Source organism: Thermobia domestica, chromosome 6 (genome assembly GCF_964235325.1).
Source record: "Thermobia domestica chromosome 6, izTheDome1.hap1.1, whole genome shotgun sequence".
Lineage (NCBI taxonomy): Eukaryota > Metazoa > Arthropoda > Insecta > Zygentoma > Lepismatidae > Thermobia > Thermobia domestica.
The window spans coordinates 40,166,822-40,189,467 of NC_137459.1; the positions used below are offsets into that span (position 1 = coordinate 40,166,822).

General features: G+C 36.0%; 2 protein-coding genes across 4 annotated transcripts in view; one reads left to right on the forward strand and one right to left on the reverse strand.

Annotated features, from left to right (window-relative positions):
- Nucleotides 1-22,646, reverse strand: part of LOC145687958 (transmembrane protein 8B) — a 1,033,730-nt gene that overhangs the window by 165,123 nt on the left and 845,961 nt on the right. The gene's annotated exons all lie outside the window — the stretch shown is intronic.
- Nucleotides 2,885-5,660, forward strand: LOC145688511 (uncharacterized). The gene is made up of 2 exons (XM_081762855.1): nucleotides 2,885-3,244; nucleotides 5,321-5,660. Exons 1-2 carry the CDS (start codon nucleotides 3,174-3,176, stop codon nucleotides 5,658-5,660), a joined length of 411 nt encoding a protein of 136 aa, XP_081618981.1. The 5' UTR covers nucleotides 2,885-3,173.

A 22,646-nucleotide genomic window follows, 5' to 3' on the forward strand; every position in this document is an offset into this window, starting at 1 on the left:
TTTCCAGAGATTTAAGGAGCATTATTTGAGGAACCGTAAGTCATAGAGAGGTCATATTGGTGTTGGTCAATATCTAAAAGGGTGGTAAATATTTTGGTAGCAAATAGTAACCGGTGGCCACTGTGCAACTGGCCATCAATTAATATCAGTACGAAAATGTTTAATGTTCTATTAGGGATTAACACTGATATCATCTCTCTATGACTTACCGTTCCCGTGATACTGACTAAAAAAGTTCGAATTTCTAGATATTTAAGCAGTCATATCTCGAGAACTATAAGTCATAAAGAGATGATATTTTGTTAATTTTTGCGAGAAAGAGAAGAGGGTGCGGATAAAAAGATTTACCTTTACATCTAGGAACAATTACAGCTATCCTTCCCGCTAGATCTCTCCATTCTTTTAAAGTTCGTTCTGGCAATGCTCTTAGAGCATTCTCAACTGTTTTATCCTGAAGATATTTACCGGACAGTGTACATTAGAAAGGTTTTGGACCTGAAATTGGTTTGTGGGCCTGAAAAGGGCCTCAGTTCTTTAATTACTGTGTATTTGCTTCACTCCCAGAGAGATAACAAAGCGTTTCCGTTAGCCGACTGTCGGCAAAGCGTGTTCAACGTATATGGCCAGAGCAAATGTTGAAAACATTCTCAAGATGGGTGCTGGTCCCTCCTTTGTTTGGACACGAATGAGGTTCGTGAACTGTACGTTTTGCTGTTTTAATGCATCTCTGATGTTATCTATGTTGGTTGTGGTTGGAACACCTTCTTCAGGAAAGCAATGCATCTCAGCAATTCTTCTCTGCAAAGCTTATTCTTCTCCGTTGTGCACTCTCCCAAATGTCACCAGCAACTGTATGTCAGACCTCCTCAGGTTCTGTTAAAACCCCGAACGAATTGCGGATATAATAAACCAATAATAGAACAAGCCAATGAGGAACGAGAATCACAACGAGCCAATCAGGATCGAGAATTAATCGCAAGTTTTAGTGAGGAGGGTAATATAAACAGGAAGCAATAAACTGGAGAAACATAAGTGAAACTTTCAGAATGGAGTTTACATTGACGAAAACAGAAAAAGGTGTACCTTGTGTATTAATGGGAGGCTTTAAGTATCGTTTCTTTCGCCAAGGAAAAAAAGGCTCAAATTGGAGGTAAGTTAATGTAGTACATAATTTTTGCATGTATATAAGCCTATAGCTTGCTAAGTTATGCAAAGCCTACATTAGTATTTTCAGTAGTCAGCTTGACCTATATTTTAGTAAGTTCTGTAAGCCTATATTAGTATTTATGCTAGTCAATAGGATCCATATATACTTTGTTAAAAGATGTAACACACTATTAGTATTAATGTCGGGAAGTTGGACCTATATTTTGTTAAGTGATGTAACCTATATTAATATTTATGCCATTCAGTTGCTTCTATACTTTGTTAAGTAATGGAAAGTTACATTAATATCCATGTCAGTCAGTTGGGTTTATATTTTGTTAAAATATGTGTCTAGTCCCTATTTTAATATTTATGCCAGGCAATTTGTCCTATACTTTCGTAAGTGAATAAGTAAGCCTGCATTAGTATTTATGTCAGTCAATTGGACCTATACTTTGTTAAAAGGTGATGGAAGATATAACATTTTTGCCAGTGAAATAGTGAATACATTTTTCTTTAAATAGTAAGTTTAGAACACGTGATACGATTTAATTATTATTTCCTTTCTTTCAGATGTACTAAGAAAAGCTGTAATGCTAGTATAACAATGGATGAAAATACAAGTGAAGTTTTAGAAAGGAAAGATATTCATAATCATTGTGAAGATGAAGATGGTGTTCAACGGCATTTTCTTAGAGAGAATTGTAAGCGACGAGCCACTGAACAATTGAACGAGAAGCCAAATAAAATTATAAGGCAGGAAGTTTCAAAATTGGAACATCATGACACACTTGATCATAAAGAAATTAAAAGATGCCGAGACGTTATTTATAAAAATCGAAGAAAGGTGACTCCTCGTCTACCCAGAAACACCGTAGAGGCTATACAGCAAATGGTTCAGAAGCAGGATGATATAGCAATTGACGGAGAAAGATTCATCTTTGTTGATGATGAAGCTAATATAATTCTTTTCACGTGTAAGAAAAATATCGAGTAAGTATAATTTCATTTATAACCATTAACTTTGAAATGAGTTTCATTTACAGCATCAAGAAGTAGAATAGGAAGTAGTTGCTTGAACAGAAAAGTTCCTTTTTCCGTCTTATTTCCAAATTATAGTAAAATAGTTTTTTTTTTTTTTTTTTGATTCTCACAAAATATATCGTAACATAGCATTTCACCTAACGATATGACACTACAGTCTTGTTTACTATTTTCTTTTCTGACACTAATCTTATTTTCTTTTCAGTTTTCTGTGTGAGTTCAGCGGGTTAGAAGTATTTGCAGATGGAACTTTCACTTATGCTCCTAAGCATTTCACACAGTTATATACAATACATGCATATAAAAATGGATATTATCTACCTCTATGTTTTGCATTTTTGCCGAAGAAAGACAAGAATACGTATGTGGCCATGTGGAAGATGATAAGAAACTTAGACAGTAGATTCGACTTGAAAATCATTTACGTTGATTTTGAAACAGCTGCTCACGAAGCCATCAAGAATGTGTTTCCAAATTGTGACATTCGTGGCTGCAGATTCCATTTGGGACAAACATGGTGGCGGAGGATTCAAGCCGACAATGATCTGCGACAAGCATATATGGATCCAAAATCTGAACTAGGTATTATTGATATTATTATGGTCTATTATTCTTTATTATTAATTTAATAATACCATGTGGACTTTGTTTTGTTATATATTAATACAGAATACAGTTGAAAATAGAATCTTATTCTGTTTGACTGAAGAATCTTAATTCAGTCACCATTCTTAAAAGCAAATAAACTGCTGTTCTAATAATGTACGAAATGAAGAAATTATAAAGCCAACAGTAAGATCCATCAATTTCACTACTTTCCCAATGCTTGCTTATTCTAACAAATTATTATTATTATTATTATTATTATTATTATTATTATTATTATTATTGCTTTTCTTACAGGTTCATGGATAAAGGCATTTTTTGGGTTGCCATATTTACATCCAACAGAAGTATCAGATGCCTTTACTCAACTAATATCAATGACGCCGGATGATACAGGGCATAAATTTTCCGATTACGTCCTAGAAAACTACATAGAAGACGGTTGCAAGTAAGTAGCTTCCTTTTGAATTTCATCTATAGTAGCACATGCTTCAATAACTCTTAATACTGCAAAAACTGTTGTCCTAGTTTGAACACAACATTAATGGTTGTGCTGATATGGTATTTTCTCTCAATGCAACTTAATTATAGTGAAATTTTCTTCTGTCTTCATGTAAGACGTACCGTCAAATGGGGTGAATAGAAACACATTTTTGGCTATATGAGAATATAAGTCTGGTAATGTTAAAGATTTCGCGTATCAGATTATTCCAAAAGAAAGGTCTTAATATGCTAATGAATTTCAGTAAATGTCATATTAATTTATCAACTCCACTTTTCTTCACCTTGATTTTTCTTAATGTTTCTATTCACCCCTACCCATGGGGTGAATAGAAACAATTACTTTATTTTCATTGTTGTTTCTTTTATACTATTGGAAAGGCAAAAAAGAAACAGCGTATTTGTTGAAACGAACTATTTATTTGATACCTGCAAGATATTAGTTCAATAAGACCAGTATTACATAAGTTACAAACTTAAAAAACAATACAATATAGGTATAAACGACCATATAGTTTTGATGATATTTGAATAAGATTTAAACCACTGAAATCATCAGGGAAACTTATCATGAGTTGAGTTGATTTTGAGGTTTACGTCCCGTTCAGCAGCGAGGCTATATGAGACGTGGACCTACTGATTAACGTAGAATCAGAACTACATGAGCTCCCGCCGGGAATCGAACCCGGGTCTCCCACGCCAAAGGCGCGTACGCTAACCGCTTAGCCACGAAGGGGCCCGAAAGTTATCATATACTTAAAGCGTGCTGACGAACTCCTAATAAAACCCAACAGTTTCGTTCTGAAAATTTCATTGTTTATGTGCTCTCTTATAAAACACTCCCACATATGCATCATGTTCCCATTTTCGCACTTGGGTGCTCAATAGTCTCATCGAGTTTTAGCTTCTCATTTTACCACAGCAAAATCACCAGCTTTAGAAAACCATCATCTAGTTCGTGATCGTCTGGAATGTTGTCTTCTGGAGTATTGTCTTTCTCCTCTTCCGACAATACAAATGTAGGTTGAGTTTCGTTGTGATTTGATGAAAATGTATCATTTTCAGAAAACAAACCAAAACTCTTACCAGAAACATCTATTCGTACTCTCTTCTTCCCTTATTTAATTTTTTCATCTTCTCTCATGCTCCTGAGAAGATCCATAAGGGAACGGTTTACAGTCTGAGATGACTTTTGCTGTTCTGTTTCTTCTCGTTCATTGTCTTTTTTTGGCAACATCCTCAGTATTTGGTCTCGACAAAGGGGAAAAATTCCACACTTTTCAAATCCAGCCCTGATATTTTCCTCCTTCAGTTTCACACTTTTTTTTTTTTTTTAGAAGACTTGGAAATTTGTTCTTAGAGATGGTTGATACATTCCTATCAGGTCCTTTTTTCTGCTCCTCAAGAATTTTCCACTCCTTGAGGAATTTCAAGAATTTCCCAAGAAGTGTTTCTATTCACCCCACTAATTAAAAATCATAACAATAACCCAGTAAAGTTAAATTTTGATTAAAAATAATTTACAAAAGGAAAACTTTTACTATGAACGTCAGTAAATGAAACAACAAACTACAAAATAGGCATATGTTCAAATGCAACAAATATGAAAATGTCATACTTACCAAGAAAGTTTGAGGAGCGCTAAAATACCGTGTAAGATTTCAGTAACACATTAATGCTACTGCCGTCTACCTCAGTGTTCCCAACTCAGTAAAACATTTTGTCTCTGCCCTGGACACTTTAGCCGTATAAGACTATGTTAAGAAATTTCAGTTTTCTTGATTAATTTATCGTCCAGATAAATCCAAAACTAATCTGGGAGTTTTGTTTCTATTCACCCCCATGTTTCTATTCACCCCATTTGACGGTAGATTAAAATGCAGGTTTTGATAGTTGTAAACAAATTACGGACCAAGACTATAAATATTTCTTGAATCTAGTGTTATAAATGTTTTAGTGTTTTATATAAATTGTCAATAATTGTGTGCATGAACTAAGGATCTTTTTATTTTATTAATTTTAGGTATCCACCTGTCATGTGGGCGTCTATACCATCCACGATGCGTCGGACGACAAATGGACCAGAAGCTTTTCACAGACATTATAATAGTCAATTTTACTTCCCTGCTCCTGATATTCATACGGTGATTTCTGCTTTGTTAGAGATCCAAACGGAAACTGCCATGAAAATAACGTCCATATTAAAAGGAATTTCAAAGGCCCAAAGACCAGCAGAAGTCAAAAGGAGCGAGTTTGTCATGAGGAAGTATGCTGAGTTCAGGAATTCGCAGAGAAACTATGAGAAGGCACGTATGACATTTTTAAAAGCTGTAGGATTTAAATTTCAAGCATTCAAACTGTAAAATGAAATTTTCTGTAAATAAGTATGTTGCTTTGTAAATATTAGAATGCAATAAAATATATCTCATAAAGGAATAGCTTTATACATTTCATTTCGATGCAAAATTTCACACAATTCCTTAAATCCTGTTGTTGGCAACGTCGCGGCGGAAATTTGCGCAATTTCAGCACTTTCTGCTCCTCGTTAATAAGACATAAATTACTTAGATTATCAACGATCTAATCTTTAGAAAAATTTGCGCAATTTCGTTGCACCGAACTGTTAAGGACATATTTAGAACATATTTTTAAAAATGTGACAATATACATACTAAATTGAACAACTACATCTGAATGGCGTATATATATATATATATATATATATATATATATATATATATATATAGAGAGAGAGAGAGAGAGAGAGAGAGAGAGAGAGAGTGAGAGAGACATATTAACAGGAAGATTAGAAGAAAGCATTCATGGTACACAAATAATATTTACGTATATGAATATATTCTTACATGTTATGCGATTATAGAAAGGAGAAAAAAAAACTATGTAAAAATTTAAGTGAGTCCTTTTTCATAAAAATTATGTTTTATTTATTCATTCCTTTTCTCCTTGGTTAGTTTACGAGTTCTATCTCGCTACTAGCGATGAGAGTCAATATTACATTGACTGTCAGGCACTTTTATAGTGTGCATTTGTTTCACTATCATATTTTTATATGTGTACATATAATTATGTTGCTCATTACAAACAATACGAATTTCATTCGTAGGAGCATTCGTGAAATACTCTTCCCTATTCAGGTTATAGAGACAAAGTTCTGTCTTCCCAATTATGGAGGCTATTTTACATCTTCGGTTATTCAGTCACTAGTTAGATTGTAGACCAGCTCTAAATCATTAGATCACTAGGTAGATGCACACACTAGTAAACTTATTTTTATCAAATTCTGACTCGTGAAATATTTTTTATTATTATTCTTTTCTTCTTTTGTTCAAAGAGAATTTTGTGTATATCGACGCACAGAGGTTGGGGTAGTGCACACTGATTAAATTGAAAAGGTTTGGATAAGAGGAAAGGATTATAAATTTAAGGTTTGCACAAAGATGTTATATTTATGAACTCAACAGTGGACTTTATGGTACCTTAGGGTTACGAATACGACCTGTCCTCATCTCATATTACATGCAATTTGTATTATAAGAATGAAGTTAAAGATCACATATAACATTCAACAAATCTACAAGACAAAAAAAAGTTATTTTTGTATGCGGCGGTATTTCTAAAATGTATCTCTTACACTAGTCGGATGTCTCGAACTATGGCAACCAATGATCATTCGGGGTAGGTACTAAACCCTTTATACATATTCATTTCCTCAATTTAATTCTACATTTTACTTCGATATCGTATTTAAGGTTTACATATATTTATATCTCATGATATACATATATTCAATAATTATTTACACATTACACTTATAGACGTCGACAAATAATTCGCTAATACGTTGCAACACTTTCAACAAATGAGAACTTCCGACATTCCATATAATCAACAGATAACCATAAAATTCATATGTCTGCATCTTCACTTTCAAAACAGACCTTTTAGCACATGAGGCAGGCACGTTAACACAGAATATATATTATATATATATATATATATATATATATATATATATATATATATATATATATATAAACCTAGAGTGTTAAATTTTACTTTTGGGCCCAAACTACTACAACCTTAATGTTTATTAGAGTCAATTTAAAAAAAATCTTTAAGAAGATAGAGAAATAGCTGCACGAGAAAGAGAGCGGCGCGCCAAAGGAAAATAAGTTAAGACACTAAAACTACAAAGGTAAGTGGTCGAATTTCCGCATACAACATTCCAGAGCCAAATATACTTATATATGCCGAAAAAAAAGTGGCCTACTCAAATACGTGGCCCAAGGGGCCTCTGAGTGCCTAAGTACAAGTCCGTGCCTTCTAAGCAACCATCTCACAAGGAATATTATATACCTCTTATTTATTTTTATAATACTCTATAACGAAGATTCACTACCGGATACCCTATACTTTAAATATACTAAAGACTGTTCAAAGCAATCACATCATATAATTGCAACTTATACGCCACTACAAAAATAATCGCGCACTGGCCAATACACAGAACATCTCACGAACCCAGAACTTTTTCTACCAAAGCCAAACTATATACCACTTCACAGCTTAGAAATGCCTATAGGTTCAAAAGACAGCAATTTATCAATGATAATATTAATTAAATACGTTCTTATTCTGATGACAACAATGAGGTTTATTCTACAGCAGAAATAAAGAAAAAAATTAGCATCATAATCTAAGAACGGAAAAAATATCATCATATATTCTAGCTTCTGCTTAATGACGAACGCAATGTTTATTTTTGTTAATATTTTAATTACTGGTCCTTACGGAGCGTTGTAATTTTGAGGAAAGCTTAATTTGGAATCAATTTACCTAACTGTTTGTTTATATAATCCAGAAATAATATTTACTCATAATTTATTTAGAAAAAGGGGTCATTTTCGAGTTGACTAATTCGTTACTGTTTGCAGCAACAAAACACTAGTTCTTGAACAGGCCGGAGATGGCGTTAGTAATATCTAAATAACCTATGCACGATCGAATATGCCCTTGTACACCAAATCACTATACGATATTACTATGGGTTTCAACCGATTTTTAATTCTTATTACGGCGAACAAGATATAAAAAATCATGTAATAAATGATACACTGTCCCTACTTAAACATGTCATACTCTCACTCACACCCTACTTCCACTGTCGGAATACTACATTACACATATAGACATGCCACTACATTCCACATAAATTAAAAACTAACACAACGATTAATACATGTTATTACACACGCTAATCAACACTACTACCCGATTTGATTGTACATAAACAATATCCAGCTTTTACCATATTAGTAATCGGCTCTGTATATTGGAAAGGGAGTGACTGAAATGAATCAGGGCCCAAGTGACCCTGTTACCGATTAGCTCATGGTTCTTTAATTATCAAAACACGGAAACTATGCAACTATCTATGAAAAGTTGGCACTCTTCCTGTAAGGAAAAGAATCCCTAAGAATTTTGTTCAACCCATTTTGTACTGGAAAGATATTTAAATCAGGAGTAAATGGGAGCCCCTTACCTTTTGTTTACTCTGCCATCATAGAAGCTATTATAACTACTATACACATCACAATACCGCCATGTTAGTAAAAAAAATAGAGATTACATGCACATTCAAGCTATATGACGACAGGCCTATTTAACCCTAACCGGATTTTTTTTAGGAGGGGTGAAAAGGAGATTTAACTGTTTCAAATCACTGACATTTCGAGACAACGTGAAGATCTTCGGCACTAAAATTACAACACTTTTAAGCTATTCCCAATCACAGTTACTGATCAAACGTAAACATGGCGTCTGTCGTGCAGCATTCTGTAATTTACTATTTCAGTCTATTTTCTCGTCAAAATTTTATAGTTTAAGGCTCCCTGAATCTTCCAGCGACTTAACTTCGAAAATGAACTAATTTTACCTGTTTTTTTAGCTGCTAGTTTCTCCAAATATACAAAACTTCTGCGCAACGAAATTACATGCTGTCCTGGATTAACGTCGGTTCTAGAATGAATGTTGTCGCGCCTTAATACCATAGTTTCGGATATAGTCCGAATCAAAACTGAGGGTGTTGGCGGCGGAGAGTATGAAACGAATAGAAAATGGTAAAATCTGCATAAAACCGGATTTTAGAAAGGATATGGGCATCTCAAGAAGCACGAGGGATGTCTAAATTATTCTGCCAAAATTTAGATTGGTAGTTTATTCCAAGAATTCCTGTCCAATAGCGGGTCTTAGTTTTTCGTATAACATTAAGATGATGGTTTCAATTTTTTCCCTATTTGAAATACCAATATGCAAAATATCATGAAATAACGTACGAATAAAGATATTATTCCCCAAAATATAGTTGCTACTAAATTATCCCGAGCTTCCACATTAATTCTGAGTATAATTATAATCAACTGAATATACATGAATCGAAACATTTTGAAAAAAAAAAATACATGGTACAGTACGTGATAAAATTAGTGGACCCTTCCGAATTTTCTGGTTCCCTAAAGCTAATTGGAAAATTATAATTTGTTGCTGACTAACTTTCCTGTACAGGAATTGAATTTTATTAAGTCAATGTGCAGTTAATGTGCACTTGTTGCTACATTGCAACGACAATTTTCCGATCTATGAACATTCCTTTCACTTGTTTGTACAGAGCAATAGAACTTTCCGATTCACAAAATGTTGTTTTACTTTTTGCTTCAAAATGATGAAATCTTTCCGACTCATAAAAAGTTTTTCAATTTTTCCATACAGGACAGACAATTTTTCGATTCATGAACAATAAGTCCACTTCTTCCTACATAGTACTGAAAATTGTCTGCGCCATGAAAATTTTCAGATTCTTTAAACGATCTTTCACTTTTTAACATTTCTATACATGAATTCAATCAATTTTATGATTACTGAGGAACTATTACTTGATCACTGATGTTTGTTTAGAACGGAAAATTTTCCGAAAAAAATACAGAAGAAAATTTTCTACCTCACATCACGGCTAAACAACGATGTAGGAATAAGTGGAGAATGTTTTTATGAATCGGAAAATTTTCCATCACTGAATATTAGCTATGGGAAAATACCCAAATGAAGGCTAAAACTGAAATATACGGTGGTATGGACCAAATAATGTAAAATGTAGGGGAGAAAAATACAATCATAATCATAACATATACAACAAACACCCATTCGTGGTAGAGGTCGGACAAGGGCTGCTCTAATACCGTAGGTGTTGGTACGAACCTTGATGGTATTTATAAACCTATTACCCTGTAACATCATATTATCAAACAAAAGCAATTAGCCAAAAGATCGTTCATAAAATATTTGCCACCTTTCCCCTGATTTTGCTTAGTAGTCCATGTGTCGAAAACTCATCTTCTAACTGCCGTGTGTTTTCTTGCAAAACACCTAGTTTGTTTTTAACCTTGAGTCTGACAAATCAATTTATCCACGATATTAATCTGAGAAGTTGAACTGAACCTAGTGGAAATGGATCCCCTTCCTTTCTACAAAGTTAAACCGAGCCCTCTATATCTCTTCTTGGTATAAAATAAAATATGCTTTTAAACCGTGGAAGTGAAATTACTTTCTGAGGTATCTTCTAACGAGTGCGTCGATAGAAACCAAGAACGTGTATGATACAGAACTAGCAACATTAAAAAAATGGAATTGTTTGTACAGCGGGGGACACTTCTAAATGGAACACCTTAGCCGTAAATCTCCATATGGCTGTACCATTTAGAAGTGTCCCCCGCTGTACCAGTACAGCTTTTTCCCTAGGTTTCAAATTTAACCTGTCCACCACTTCCATCACACTGCACAACTCGTGAACATGACGTTTATTGTCAATTCCTTAAAAAGGGTACATCTACAACCCAGATATTCGAAACTTTTATCTACTTCCAGATCTTTAGTTTTATCACCTTGTCAATCTTTACTCTCTATGATCGATCACATGTCACAAAATCGAACGGCACACACTTGTCTATCGATATTTTCATACTCAAGACTTCTATTAAACTGTTAAACTTGCTGAAAATACTCTTCAACTCTAATTTAGAATTTGCTATTAAAACAATGTTGTTCGCATAGATTAACAGAGGTGTTCTAACAGTATCAACACTATATCTCTCATTATTTCTACAGAAGAGTTATTACGTTGGCTATAACTAAAAGTAGAGACACAAGGGGTCTCGTTACTTAACCCCTCCCTTAATGTTGATCTCAACTCCAGTTCCATTATGTGTGCAGTTATTCTAATACAGAGTACTAATTATTCTAACATAATTATTGAGTACATCTCTATTTCTCAGTGATTCACCAATAGCACTTTGTGACACCATATCAAACGCCTTGGAAATGTCTATATCACAACAAAATATCGGGTTTCCTCTCTCACCCTGTTTGCTTACAGTATCTAGAATAAAGTAATTCATAAGAGTGGAACAGTAAGGGATAAAACCCCCTTGATCTATACTTTCCTTAACCTTACGTCTATTACACCTGTAAATATTCTGCACTGCAGACAATATATAGTTATTGGGCACCAGTTTTTGACTTCTGATATATTCCGTTTTCGAATCAGGACCGTTCGGTTTGTTCTCCAGGACACTGGCATTTACCAATTACAAAAAATAAATAATAAATAAATAAATAAATAAAATTTATTTAAAATATATACAACTTTTTCCTTATTTACATCAACTTTCCTGACACCATCCAAAAATGGGGCAGAACCAGCAGCAGATTGGCATTTTAACCCCTTTCTAACATCTGAAAACACAACAACTGGTGACAATGAAATTTTAAGACCTTCACCTAGCATTAAATATCTTTTTCTGTTATCAATCTATTTTGGGGGGGGGGGGATTCCGAGATATGGACATCTTACTATAATAATTGTAATTTCCACGCCTTTCCCTTCTCATCCCCTTTAATTCCCTTGTCAAAAGATTATAATTGCCATCCCCTATTTTCTTCCTTTCCCGCCCAATTCCCAAAATTCCTTCCTTAGTAGTACCTCACGTCAGAAATCCTATGCTCTGTCCGGGTTTCAACTTTCTAGCTTGAATGGTTTTGCTGGGCTTCATCAGCCAGTCAGTCAGTCACTCGCCCAGGAATTCCTCTTTTGTATAGAGATAAATGTACGTACGCACGTGTGCATGTTATATCATAACTCTAGAGTGCCTGGACCAACTTGAATAAGATACTATCAGTGTAAGATACCCCTACTGTATGAAGAGGGTGACGTATAAAAATAACAGAAAACGATCGACATTCGTGTCGAATCTATAGTAATTGGGGCCGTTGAGATGATTGGTGATACTTGCGTTGTCAATCAAACACAAGTTTAGACAAGACATCCCCAGCACTTTTAGGATGGTGGGAAGGAAAGCACGTGTAAAAATGATCGAAAATGACCAATATTAATATCGAATCTATAGGTTTTGGGATCGCTAAGATTAGTGACACTTGCGATTACATCGAATCCAAGTTTAGGAAAGGAGGGACATGTGAGGTGGTCTGCAAATGGACATGGGCAGCAACGCCGAAAGTGTTTTCCTGGAAACTAATAGGATGATGAGTTTTACTAGGATGTAATAACCATGGAAGAGTTGTTAAGAGAGGAAGAGGAAAACTCATAAACATAGGGTTGTATCCCACAAAATTTGCAAAAACAACGCAAAATATACAAAAATCAACTATAATTGCTTTATTTATTATCTTAAAATAAAATGGAAAATTTGCATTGACGCAAACCATTATGGAATGAGACCCACGATACTACTTTTTACAAACCCTTACGTCCTAAAGCCTTTCTATTTCAAATATGCCCTCGGAAAATATGCGAAACATACTTCCGCCCCACCCGCGCCTACCTCTTACGGAGGGTTACCCTCCCTTTGCTTAGGGAAAACAAGTGAATGACCTCGGCTGTGTTGCCAATTCGTCATTAAGTCGTTTGCTCGACGAGTGAAGATCACAGGTTACTTAGAATGGCTGGCAAGACAGTGTACAGCGAAGTTCGTGAAATAATTCATCGTGGCAACGCTTCCGCATCCAACACTTGAAATATCTCGGGCACAGCAACCTTTCCCGTACCTCCCTCGAAAGAGGAGGGACAAGACAACGCTATCAGTGCCCGCAGAGCCACACTTTAAATAGAACGGCTCTAGCATTGAATCAGGAACAGTTGCACTGCAGTTGAACTTCTAATAATAAAACCACGCTGCCCGTTGACTAATATAAACAATACACTAACAATAAACGTTCTTATTGCCTTAAGAATATTCCCTTCCTAAAAAAAAAAAAAAAAAAAAAAAAGTAATGCGAAACTATACGATATGAAAATTGACGAAATATCATGACAAGTACTTTGTAATTGTTTGACAAATACAACAAATGACAGTAGATATATTCTATAGGGATATAAAATATATGAACATCACATGGATCTCCGTAAACAAACAGCTTCTAATAATGCTTGTTCAATTCACAAACACAAATGCAACAAGTTCATTCTGTCGCTAAGGAAACCTAACATTTATCTAGCTGAGTGTAAAAAAAAAAAAAAAAAAAAAAAATAAATAATAATAAAAAAAAACACGGACTCATCCATGTCACTTCTCGAATACAAAGCAAACAGCGAAATAGGTTTTATATTTGTTGAATTTGCTTCCCTTCTCTCTACACACAGCTTTAATTAAAATCGATTAAAGCATAATGACAGCTTTTATGTAGGATTAGCTCACTGATTACCAATCGTTCGCTGCTGAAACCGTAATATAATGAGATAACGCAACAGTATTTAATAATTCAGGGCAAAATTTCTATTACACAAGGGGGCACGGAGATCACTCATCAAGTTAATAAGATTAGTCACTGTAGAATACGATGTAGTTTGCAAGTATTTTCACGGAGAATTCAATTCTGACTTAAGGATCCTTACGTCTTATCAATAAATAGTTTGGAAATTTAAGATAAATATTTTTAATTTCCGATCTTCAAAATGATCTTCCTCGTAGCTATGAATATGGTCAGTATATGACCCACTGGCGCTGAGGGCCGGGTTTGATCTCCAATGGGAGTGTATGTCATTTGAATTTCAAGTTAAGCTGTAAGTCCACGTCTCATATAGTGACTATGGTGAACTTCAAATAATCCAACAAGTTTATTTTCAACACCTATGTTACGTGGAATCTATGTCTCCTTAACGGTCTACGAATTAAGTTACTTAGGCAGTATTGATGTTTAAAAAGTAATTTTATTGAAAAGAGTACTAAAACAACTCATACTGTAATGATAGCTTTTCGTTTTATTGCAAGATGTACACTCATGTTCAAAATGGTTGTCGCATATCTATAATTGTCTTCTTGTTGGAATATAATTTAATAATGATTTTGCATGGTACTTTTAATACTGATACTGCGTGTATAATCGGGAAACGCATATTTGTGGTAAATTTCATAGGAAAAGAAAATAATTATAAATACGTAAATTAAAATGAGTAAAACAATATGTTGCTGAATTGTCAAGAAAGTTTTATTTTCGTTTTATTGTTCTTATTTACTGCTCTTCTGACATGAAATTTACCACATACATGTCTTTGCCGATTATACACATACTAACATTATAAGAAATACCGGGCAAATTCATTATCAAATTATAATCCTACAACAACATATTTATAGACATGCGACTATAATTTTAGACGGGAGTGTACACATCTTTTGGTTATGCATTGGATTTAGTTGTGTAATAAAGAAAATATTATGTATTCTAGATACGTCAGTCTCAGACAATTAAACAAACAAAAGATAGCTGCTAAGTTAAACATTAATGCAATTGTGGATTTTAGTTTAATATTGGTCTACCTCAGAAAAGCAAAAGGAACGAAAAGAAAATATGCAACATTTTTTATTTGTTTTCATTGGATCGTTATTAAGTGCGAAGTGACGTAAATATACACAAACATAAGTTACTGAAATCCTAATAAGAAATGGTGTTATAACATTTCGATTTACTATCCCGGCTAAAATTGAATTGCCGTGAAATTTAGCTTTACTCTTCTTGGATCCCCGTCTACATTTAGTCCTGTTTTATCTGGAGTGCCTCAAGGGAGCCTGCTGCGTCCACTCTTGTTTTTACTGTACATTAACGACTTACTTAGTGTAAAGGTAACCAAGAAAGTTCTGTCACTTTTTGTGGAGGTCTGTGTTCAATTGCCCCTCACACCGTGAGTTGAATGCGAATGGAGATAAGGTGAAGGTCAGTTGTGGGTGTGGGTATATCCAACATACTACCGGGTTGTGGCAGTTCAGTTACACTGTGAACTTGCGTAAGGACAGAGTGAACATGGGAGCTCCACAAAGCGTCATAAGGGCATGCATGCTGTACGAGTTCAAACTGGGGTCAAATGCCACTGTAGCGAGGCGGAAGATATTCCAGGCCTTTGGTGAGGTGGTTGTGACTTCACGGACAGAGTAGCGGTGGTTTAACAAGTTTAAGGACTGCGACGAGACACTCCAAGACGCACCACGTGCCGGAAGACCAACACATGTACAAAATGAAGATCTTCAGGTAGCAATTGAGTCGAACAGTGGCCAGTCATGTAAGGAACTGGGACTATAATTCAGTATGAGTGGAGAAACCATTAGGCAGCATCTCCATCAGCTTGGGAAGCAGTACAAGTTGGGTCAATCGTCCCACATGATTTGACTCCGGGTCAGAAGGCAATGCGACCAGACATCTGAGTTTGCTTTCTCGTCTAAGGAAGGAGTAATACTGGACAGGGTGTTGATATGTGGTGAGAAGTGGGTCCTGTACGAAGCTTCTCGGCACCATCATTGGTTAGCATCCCATGAAGCGTTCCAAAACAGACGAAACCAACAATGCACCAGAAGAAGGTCCTCGTATGTGTTTAATGGACTGCCCGCGGCATCGTGCATCGGGAACTGGCATCAGCTGGCCAGAGCATCAATGCAACTGTGTACCGTCAGCAGTTGAGTCGTGTTAAAGAAAAACTCAATACTCTGGCGCCAGCACTTCTGAATCGCAAAGGAGTTCTCCTGATACTGGACAACGCTAAGCCCCACGTGGTTACGATGACCAGGGTTCCAATTCTACGCCTTGGATAGGAAACACAGTTGCATCTGCCATACTGGCCGGACATTGCACCGTCCGATTATCACCTATTCCATTCCTTGGATAATCACGTTAGAGGAAACCAATGCAAATTTCTAGTAAAGGTGCAAAATGCATTTGACACCTTCTTCGCTTCACGGCCCACCAAGTTCTAGCGCGATGGAATCTATGGCCTTCCAGAACGTTGGTAGAAGGCCAACCTGCTGATGGGGACTATTTTTGATCTTCCAGGTACGTCTTAAGTGACATATCGCTGTTCGAAGGTGGTGGGTGAAAAAGCGTAGAACTTTCTTGGTTACCTTTATGTCTTCTGAACCTCTTCAAATATTTTGCTTTTCGCTGACAACTGTAAACTCGCAGATAATGCTTCTTTATTGCAAGTTGACATTGATGTGTTAATCAACTGGTGCTCAAACTGGAATCTTTGAACCTCAACAAATGTTCCACTCTTTCTAGCTTCTTAAGAAAGAATGTACTTCGTCAGACATATAATGTCAACAATGTACCCCTTAAATGAGTTTCTTCTCAAAAAGATCTTGGCGTTGTCTTTGACGAAGAGCTCTCCGTTGCGTATCACGTCATATCGACCTCATCCAGAGCTATGAAACTACTTGGTCTACTTCTTAGATTTCCGGAAATACAAAGTCTCCCTGCCTTTACGATCTTTTATAAGGCTTTTCGTTTCCCGATCATTGAATGGAATATGGAATATGGCAGTACCTATTAATTTGACTCGGTTTTAAACTTCTTTCTGGCTATAGATTTAGAATTCGAGTTACGTGATCATTCGAGACAGGATTTATTGTCTATAATAAACTTAAGTATCCCTGTCAAACGACGTCGCGCTGCTGATTTACTTTGCCTATATAAAATGATCAATGGTAAAATTCTGAATTCTTACTATCGCAGATTAACATTCGTGTCCCTCCGAGGCGAACTCATTCTCTAAATTTGCAAACTTACGCGCCATCTTGGTTATCAATAGTTCAATATCTTAGCCCATGATTACAATACAGTTTCAACAGATGTCAACATTTTTACTTCTGAACGAAACTTCAGAACTTAGTTGAAGAGAATAATATTGTAAATTGAAAAGTGATCCTTCTTTATGTTTGTACTTGTTACTATTTTCTTCTTATGTTTTTCAGTTTCAGTTAAATGGCCTTGTGCTGTATGAAACTTAATAAATAAATAAATGGTTTTATTTTTAAATCGGACCCAAAGAATAAAAAAAACATTTGTGTTTAGTTTAACGTCCCATGTTTATGCATCAAGGAGATGGTAGAATTAAGGAAGTGGGAGAATTCCGAGAATACTCACGCTCACGGTGTTTGTCCACCACAAAGTCCTCACGCAACAGAGATAGAAGTAACAAACAATATAGATTCATAATTTTAAACATTCTTCTCATCATGTCTGTATATTTATTTTGAATACTAGTTAGAGTTATTTGTTGATAGACTTTACAGAAAATCAATTACAAAAGTTTTTATCTGGTTTCTTGACAAAAAATATCGTTTTAAGAGCCTAGTTTTGAAAAAAGGAAAGCAACTCATGCACAGGAAAAGGTATTCAGGTGTTATTTTATGCTAGGTTCTAATATTGCTAGTAAATGTGATTTTCCTTTGTTTCCTGAAATATAGTTTCCTCTCAAACTCCTATGAATCACATGTTATACCAGAAAGAGAATGTTTTCAAGTACTTTTGCTTTTACCTTGCCGACTTCAATGGGTTTTTTCATAAATTACTTTTTAGTTTTGGCTCCAAGGAAGATAACTGAACAAAGGTATGTTTTGGGGACACTCGAATTAGTAGTGAAACAATTAGCAAGTCGTGTGAAGCTGATGGTTAATGATGGTCTGTTTGTGGTTACAATATTTTATCTACACTCATCACTTATTTAGTCGTTCTAGATTAAAAATATGAATAATGCATCACCTTTGCAACTGAAAACTACCATAATTTTCTATACTGTAGGTATTTTGTTTGTATACAACAAAACTCTCATGCATAATGCAATGTTCAATTTTCACCCCTGACTGGCAAAAATGCAGGTGGAAAGAGAGTCCTGAAGGGAATTCGTAAGGATCTAGGGTTATTCTTTCGAACTTAATCTCTGAAATGCAGTCCCACTTTTTGTGACCAGAAGTTTACATACATAAATACATACAGAGACACATGATGTAGCCATTGAAGATAAAATGTAGAGTGTAAATCATTAACGTTGGAAATAAAAGGACGAAAGAATAAGTGTGATAGGAAAATGTCAGTGGACGCAACGTGCTTGTTCCACAGGGCCCCTACCTTCCTGGGGGAGGGGGTTACCTGAACATTTTAAATAGCAAGATATATAATTGAAGAGATTTTTTTTAAAATATAACCGCCTTTTGAAAAAAAAGGTTTCCAGCCTTTAATTACCAAAGCAGAAACTTATATTTTGAGTCATCAAATACATGATCAAATTAGTGCTTACAAGAGCAAAATTTTCATAAAATATTTTTAAAAAAAATGTGTTTTCTGAGAAGATTACGTCTATGTGTTTATCGAGCTTTGAAGAAAGGAAGAAAGAACATTCCCAGGTGTTTTACATAATTGAAAACACGTTGGAAAATGAACAATTTCTATATAAAGAAGTTTCCCGTTGGAGACACCGTTTACAAAATGATCGCCATTTAATTGAAAGTTTTTGCACATTCAGTTGAAAAAACATTCAATGCAACGCGGGAAGGGCCCACCTGGTCCGCACCCCGCAAAACTTCGTAACTCAACATATATATTTGTGCATTTTTTTTTCAGTAAAACTATACTGATTTAACAGGGAAATGATTGATGTAGCATAAAAATTTGATCTCACAGTTCATTCGTACACTTTCTCTTATATAAAAAAATCTAGTTCTATCATTTTTTCCCCTGAAAATATAGGTGGAAATATTTTAAAATTACTTATCGTCTTTTCAGGTGCAGAATAATACCCGTTGAATACTGCATAAACTTAGTGGCTTATAGTGTTGGACCCCTCCCTCCCCAACAATAATTTCTGAGTGCGTGCATAGTACAACGTTTATAAGCCACCAAGAGCTGGAGACTGTGGTGTATGCTAGGGGGTTTCGAGGTTTTAACCTTCCCTTCAGCAAGATATTACACAAAAATATTTACCATATTAAAAATATGTATACAAGCCTCTGAAATTACATGAATTTGGGAGCTTGAATTCTTCCCTTGACGAACTTCTGCGTATGCCACTGGCTGGGGCTAAAAGAGATCAAACAAAATGATAGGAACATGTCAGAAAGCACATCAAATGAAGTGGTATGTCTCTACCACAGGGGCCTCTATCAGGGAATCCCGAGGCATTTAAAATGTTTTAAATGGCATGCTATGTAATTTAATACATTATGGAAAGGATCATGGGAAACCAAACTTTTGTAGGAAAAAATGTTCCTGTAGGACACCATTTACGAAATAGCCACCACTGAATTCTGGGTTCTTTCATACTTTTAGATAAAATTCTAAGTTATATAGCGGCCATTTCGTACACTGTGTTCCATACGAAATACTTTTCCTTATAACAGTTCTTCGTTTTTCATCATCCTTTCGTCTGTGCGACAAATAGCATGTTCAATCCAAAGAACCTTTTGACATTTCACTATCTCACCTTTTATTTAATTTCTCTATCTGCAACCGTTAATGATTTACAAGCATTGGAAGTTTTATTTGATAGTGCAGTAACTCTCAATTAAATAGTGGTTATTTCGTAAACTATGTCCTACACGAAAAGCCTTTTTCTACAAAAGTGGATTGCTTTTCCATGATCTCTTCAATGGTGTAAAATATTTCATACCTTGTTATTAAAAAAAATTTGAGTGACCTCGCGGGGGTTCATGATAGGAAGTCCTGTAGGGCAAGAAGAGTAATTCATTCATCATTTTATGTCCAACCGTTTGTGATTTGTAAACACTACAGTACGGAAAGTATAGTACGGAAGTTCGTTGGCTTCCCGCGAAAAGTTGTAGTGACGTTTATGGGAAGTGGCGAGCTTGGTTACTCGTGGCTGGCTGAGCGCAGTAGACGGTTGGTGGTGATTGGCTACCCTCTTAACACACCCGCAGTGACGAATAGGTCCAAGCGCGGGAAGCCAACGACATTCTACCTTCTGGACTATAGACTTTTTTTATTATTATTATCATCTAAAACTCGATTTCGTACGCATTCAAACAGTGATGAACACCCCTCCCCGCTGGCTTAGTGCTTAGCGCGAGTCATTGGTGTACGTGCTCCTGGGTGCGATCTCGGGTGAGAGTGCATTGAAATTTGAACGCACTGCGTTGGTTAGGATTCAACCTTGAATTGTAGTTCCACGTTTTATATAGTATCTGAACCGGAAAGGGACGCTACAATTCAATAGACAAACACCACAGAATAAAATAAAGAAACAACCTCAAGTTTTTATCTACTAGTAAATAAAAAAACAGTTTTAAATTAAAACAGTGGTGTTATATTCATATACAAATCATTTTTTCACATTTTTGCGCAAAACAAACATAATCCGAAACAAACAAACAAAATGATTTAATGCGAATAAAAAGGTGGAAAATATGAACATGGTTGCAGATGGGGTTTCTTTTTTCATAGTTTTTTTTTTTACAAAACCCTGTTAGTAGGCCGTCATTACTTGGATATGTTCTTCGCGAAACACTAACACATTCGCGACATTTGTCACGCTCGCACGGGAACAGGTCAAAACTCCCACAGCCAAAATCCACACACTCAAGAAATGTCAAAACGCCCACACAATCTGTCATAACTCCCACACAAACGGACAAATCTCCCAAATGCACGAACGGCCATAACTCCCACAGCCAAAACCCCCACACTGGTAATCGGTCATAACCTCCAACGGTCATAACTCCCACACAAATGGACAAAACTCCCACACACATAGCAACGGTCACAATCCCTACATAAATGGACAAAACCCCCATACAAATGGACAAAAGTCTCACATGCAGAAATTGTCACAACTGCCACACAAATGGACAAAAACCCCAACACAATCGGACAAATCTCCCACACGCTGAAATGATCCTGTTTGCATGTCTTGCCCTTGTAATTTTTAATAACATTATTTATTCCACTTAAACTGATGTTGCTACTATTCTTCTTGCACTATTTTCTAAAGACAGAAACACTAAAGTGGGCGTCATAAAGAGCCGCAACAAAGACGTGCAATCACGATCATTTCAGAGTGTGGGGAATTTGTCCGATTGTGTGGAGGTTTTGTCCATTTGTGTGGCAGTTGTGACAATTTCTGCATGTGGGAATTTTGACCATTTGTATGGGAGTTTTGTCCATTTATGTGGGGATTATGACCGTTGCTATGTGTGGCTGTTTTGTCCATTTGTGTGGGAGTTATGACCGATTGTGTGGGCGTTTTGACATTTCTTGAGTGTGGGAGTTTTGGCTGTGGGGTTTCGACCGTTCGTGCGTTTGGGAGATTTGTCCATTTGTGTGGGAGTTATGACCGATTGTGTAGGCGTTTTGACATTTCTTGAGTGTGGGAGTTTTGGCTGTGGGGCTTTTGACCGTTCGTGCGTTTGGGAGTTTTGGCTGTGGGGCTTTTGACCGTTCGTGCGTTTGGGAGATTTGTCCATTTGTGTGGGAGTTATGACCGATCGTGTGGGCGTTTTGACATTTCTTGAGTGTGGGGGTTTTGGCTGTGGAGGTTTTGACCTAGACCCGCTCGCACCATATAAGCAAGCGCCAAGTTGGAAAGCAGAGAGGTCGCTTATTTTGCACTATCACCATCAGCTCAAAGAACACTGCCGTTCTACTGTTTTTCACGTAGTACGGAGTATGTGCTGAAATACCACCACCAACTGCCCAGCACTGCGGTTGCCAGCTAATCGTTGCCAACCCTTATATGTCTGACGTGTTTAAAACTGCAAGTGTTTGCATTACCTTTATATATATTGGGTGTTCTAAAAATGACGCCCACGGACCATAGACCAGTATTCTACAGGTCAAAATAAAGCGAAAATGTTATATGATGGTATGCCCTTCGGGGCCTCCTTCAGCCGCTATGGGGATTCAAAATTTCACAATATGGCAACATCGCGGATTAACTTCAAGCCGTTAGCATTACTTTACGCATACAACAAAAAGTTGAATCG

Coding starts and splice junctions, on each gene's coding strand:
- LOC145688511 (XM_081762855.1), top strand. CDS start 3,174: ATGACGCCGGATGATACAGGGCATAAATTTTCCGATTACGTCCTAGAA. Junction 3,245..5,320: donor TACATAGAAGACGGTTGCAA/GTAAGTAGCTTC, acceptor TATTAATTTTAG/GTATCCACCTGTCATGTGGG.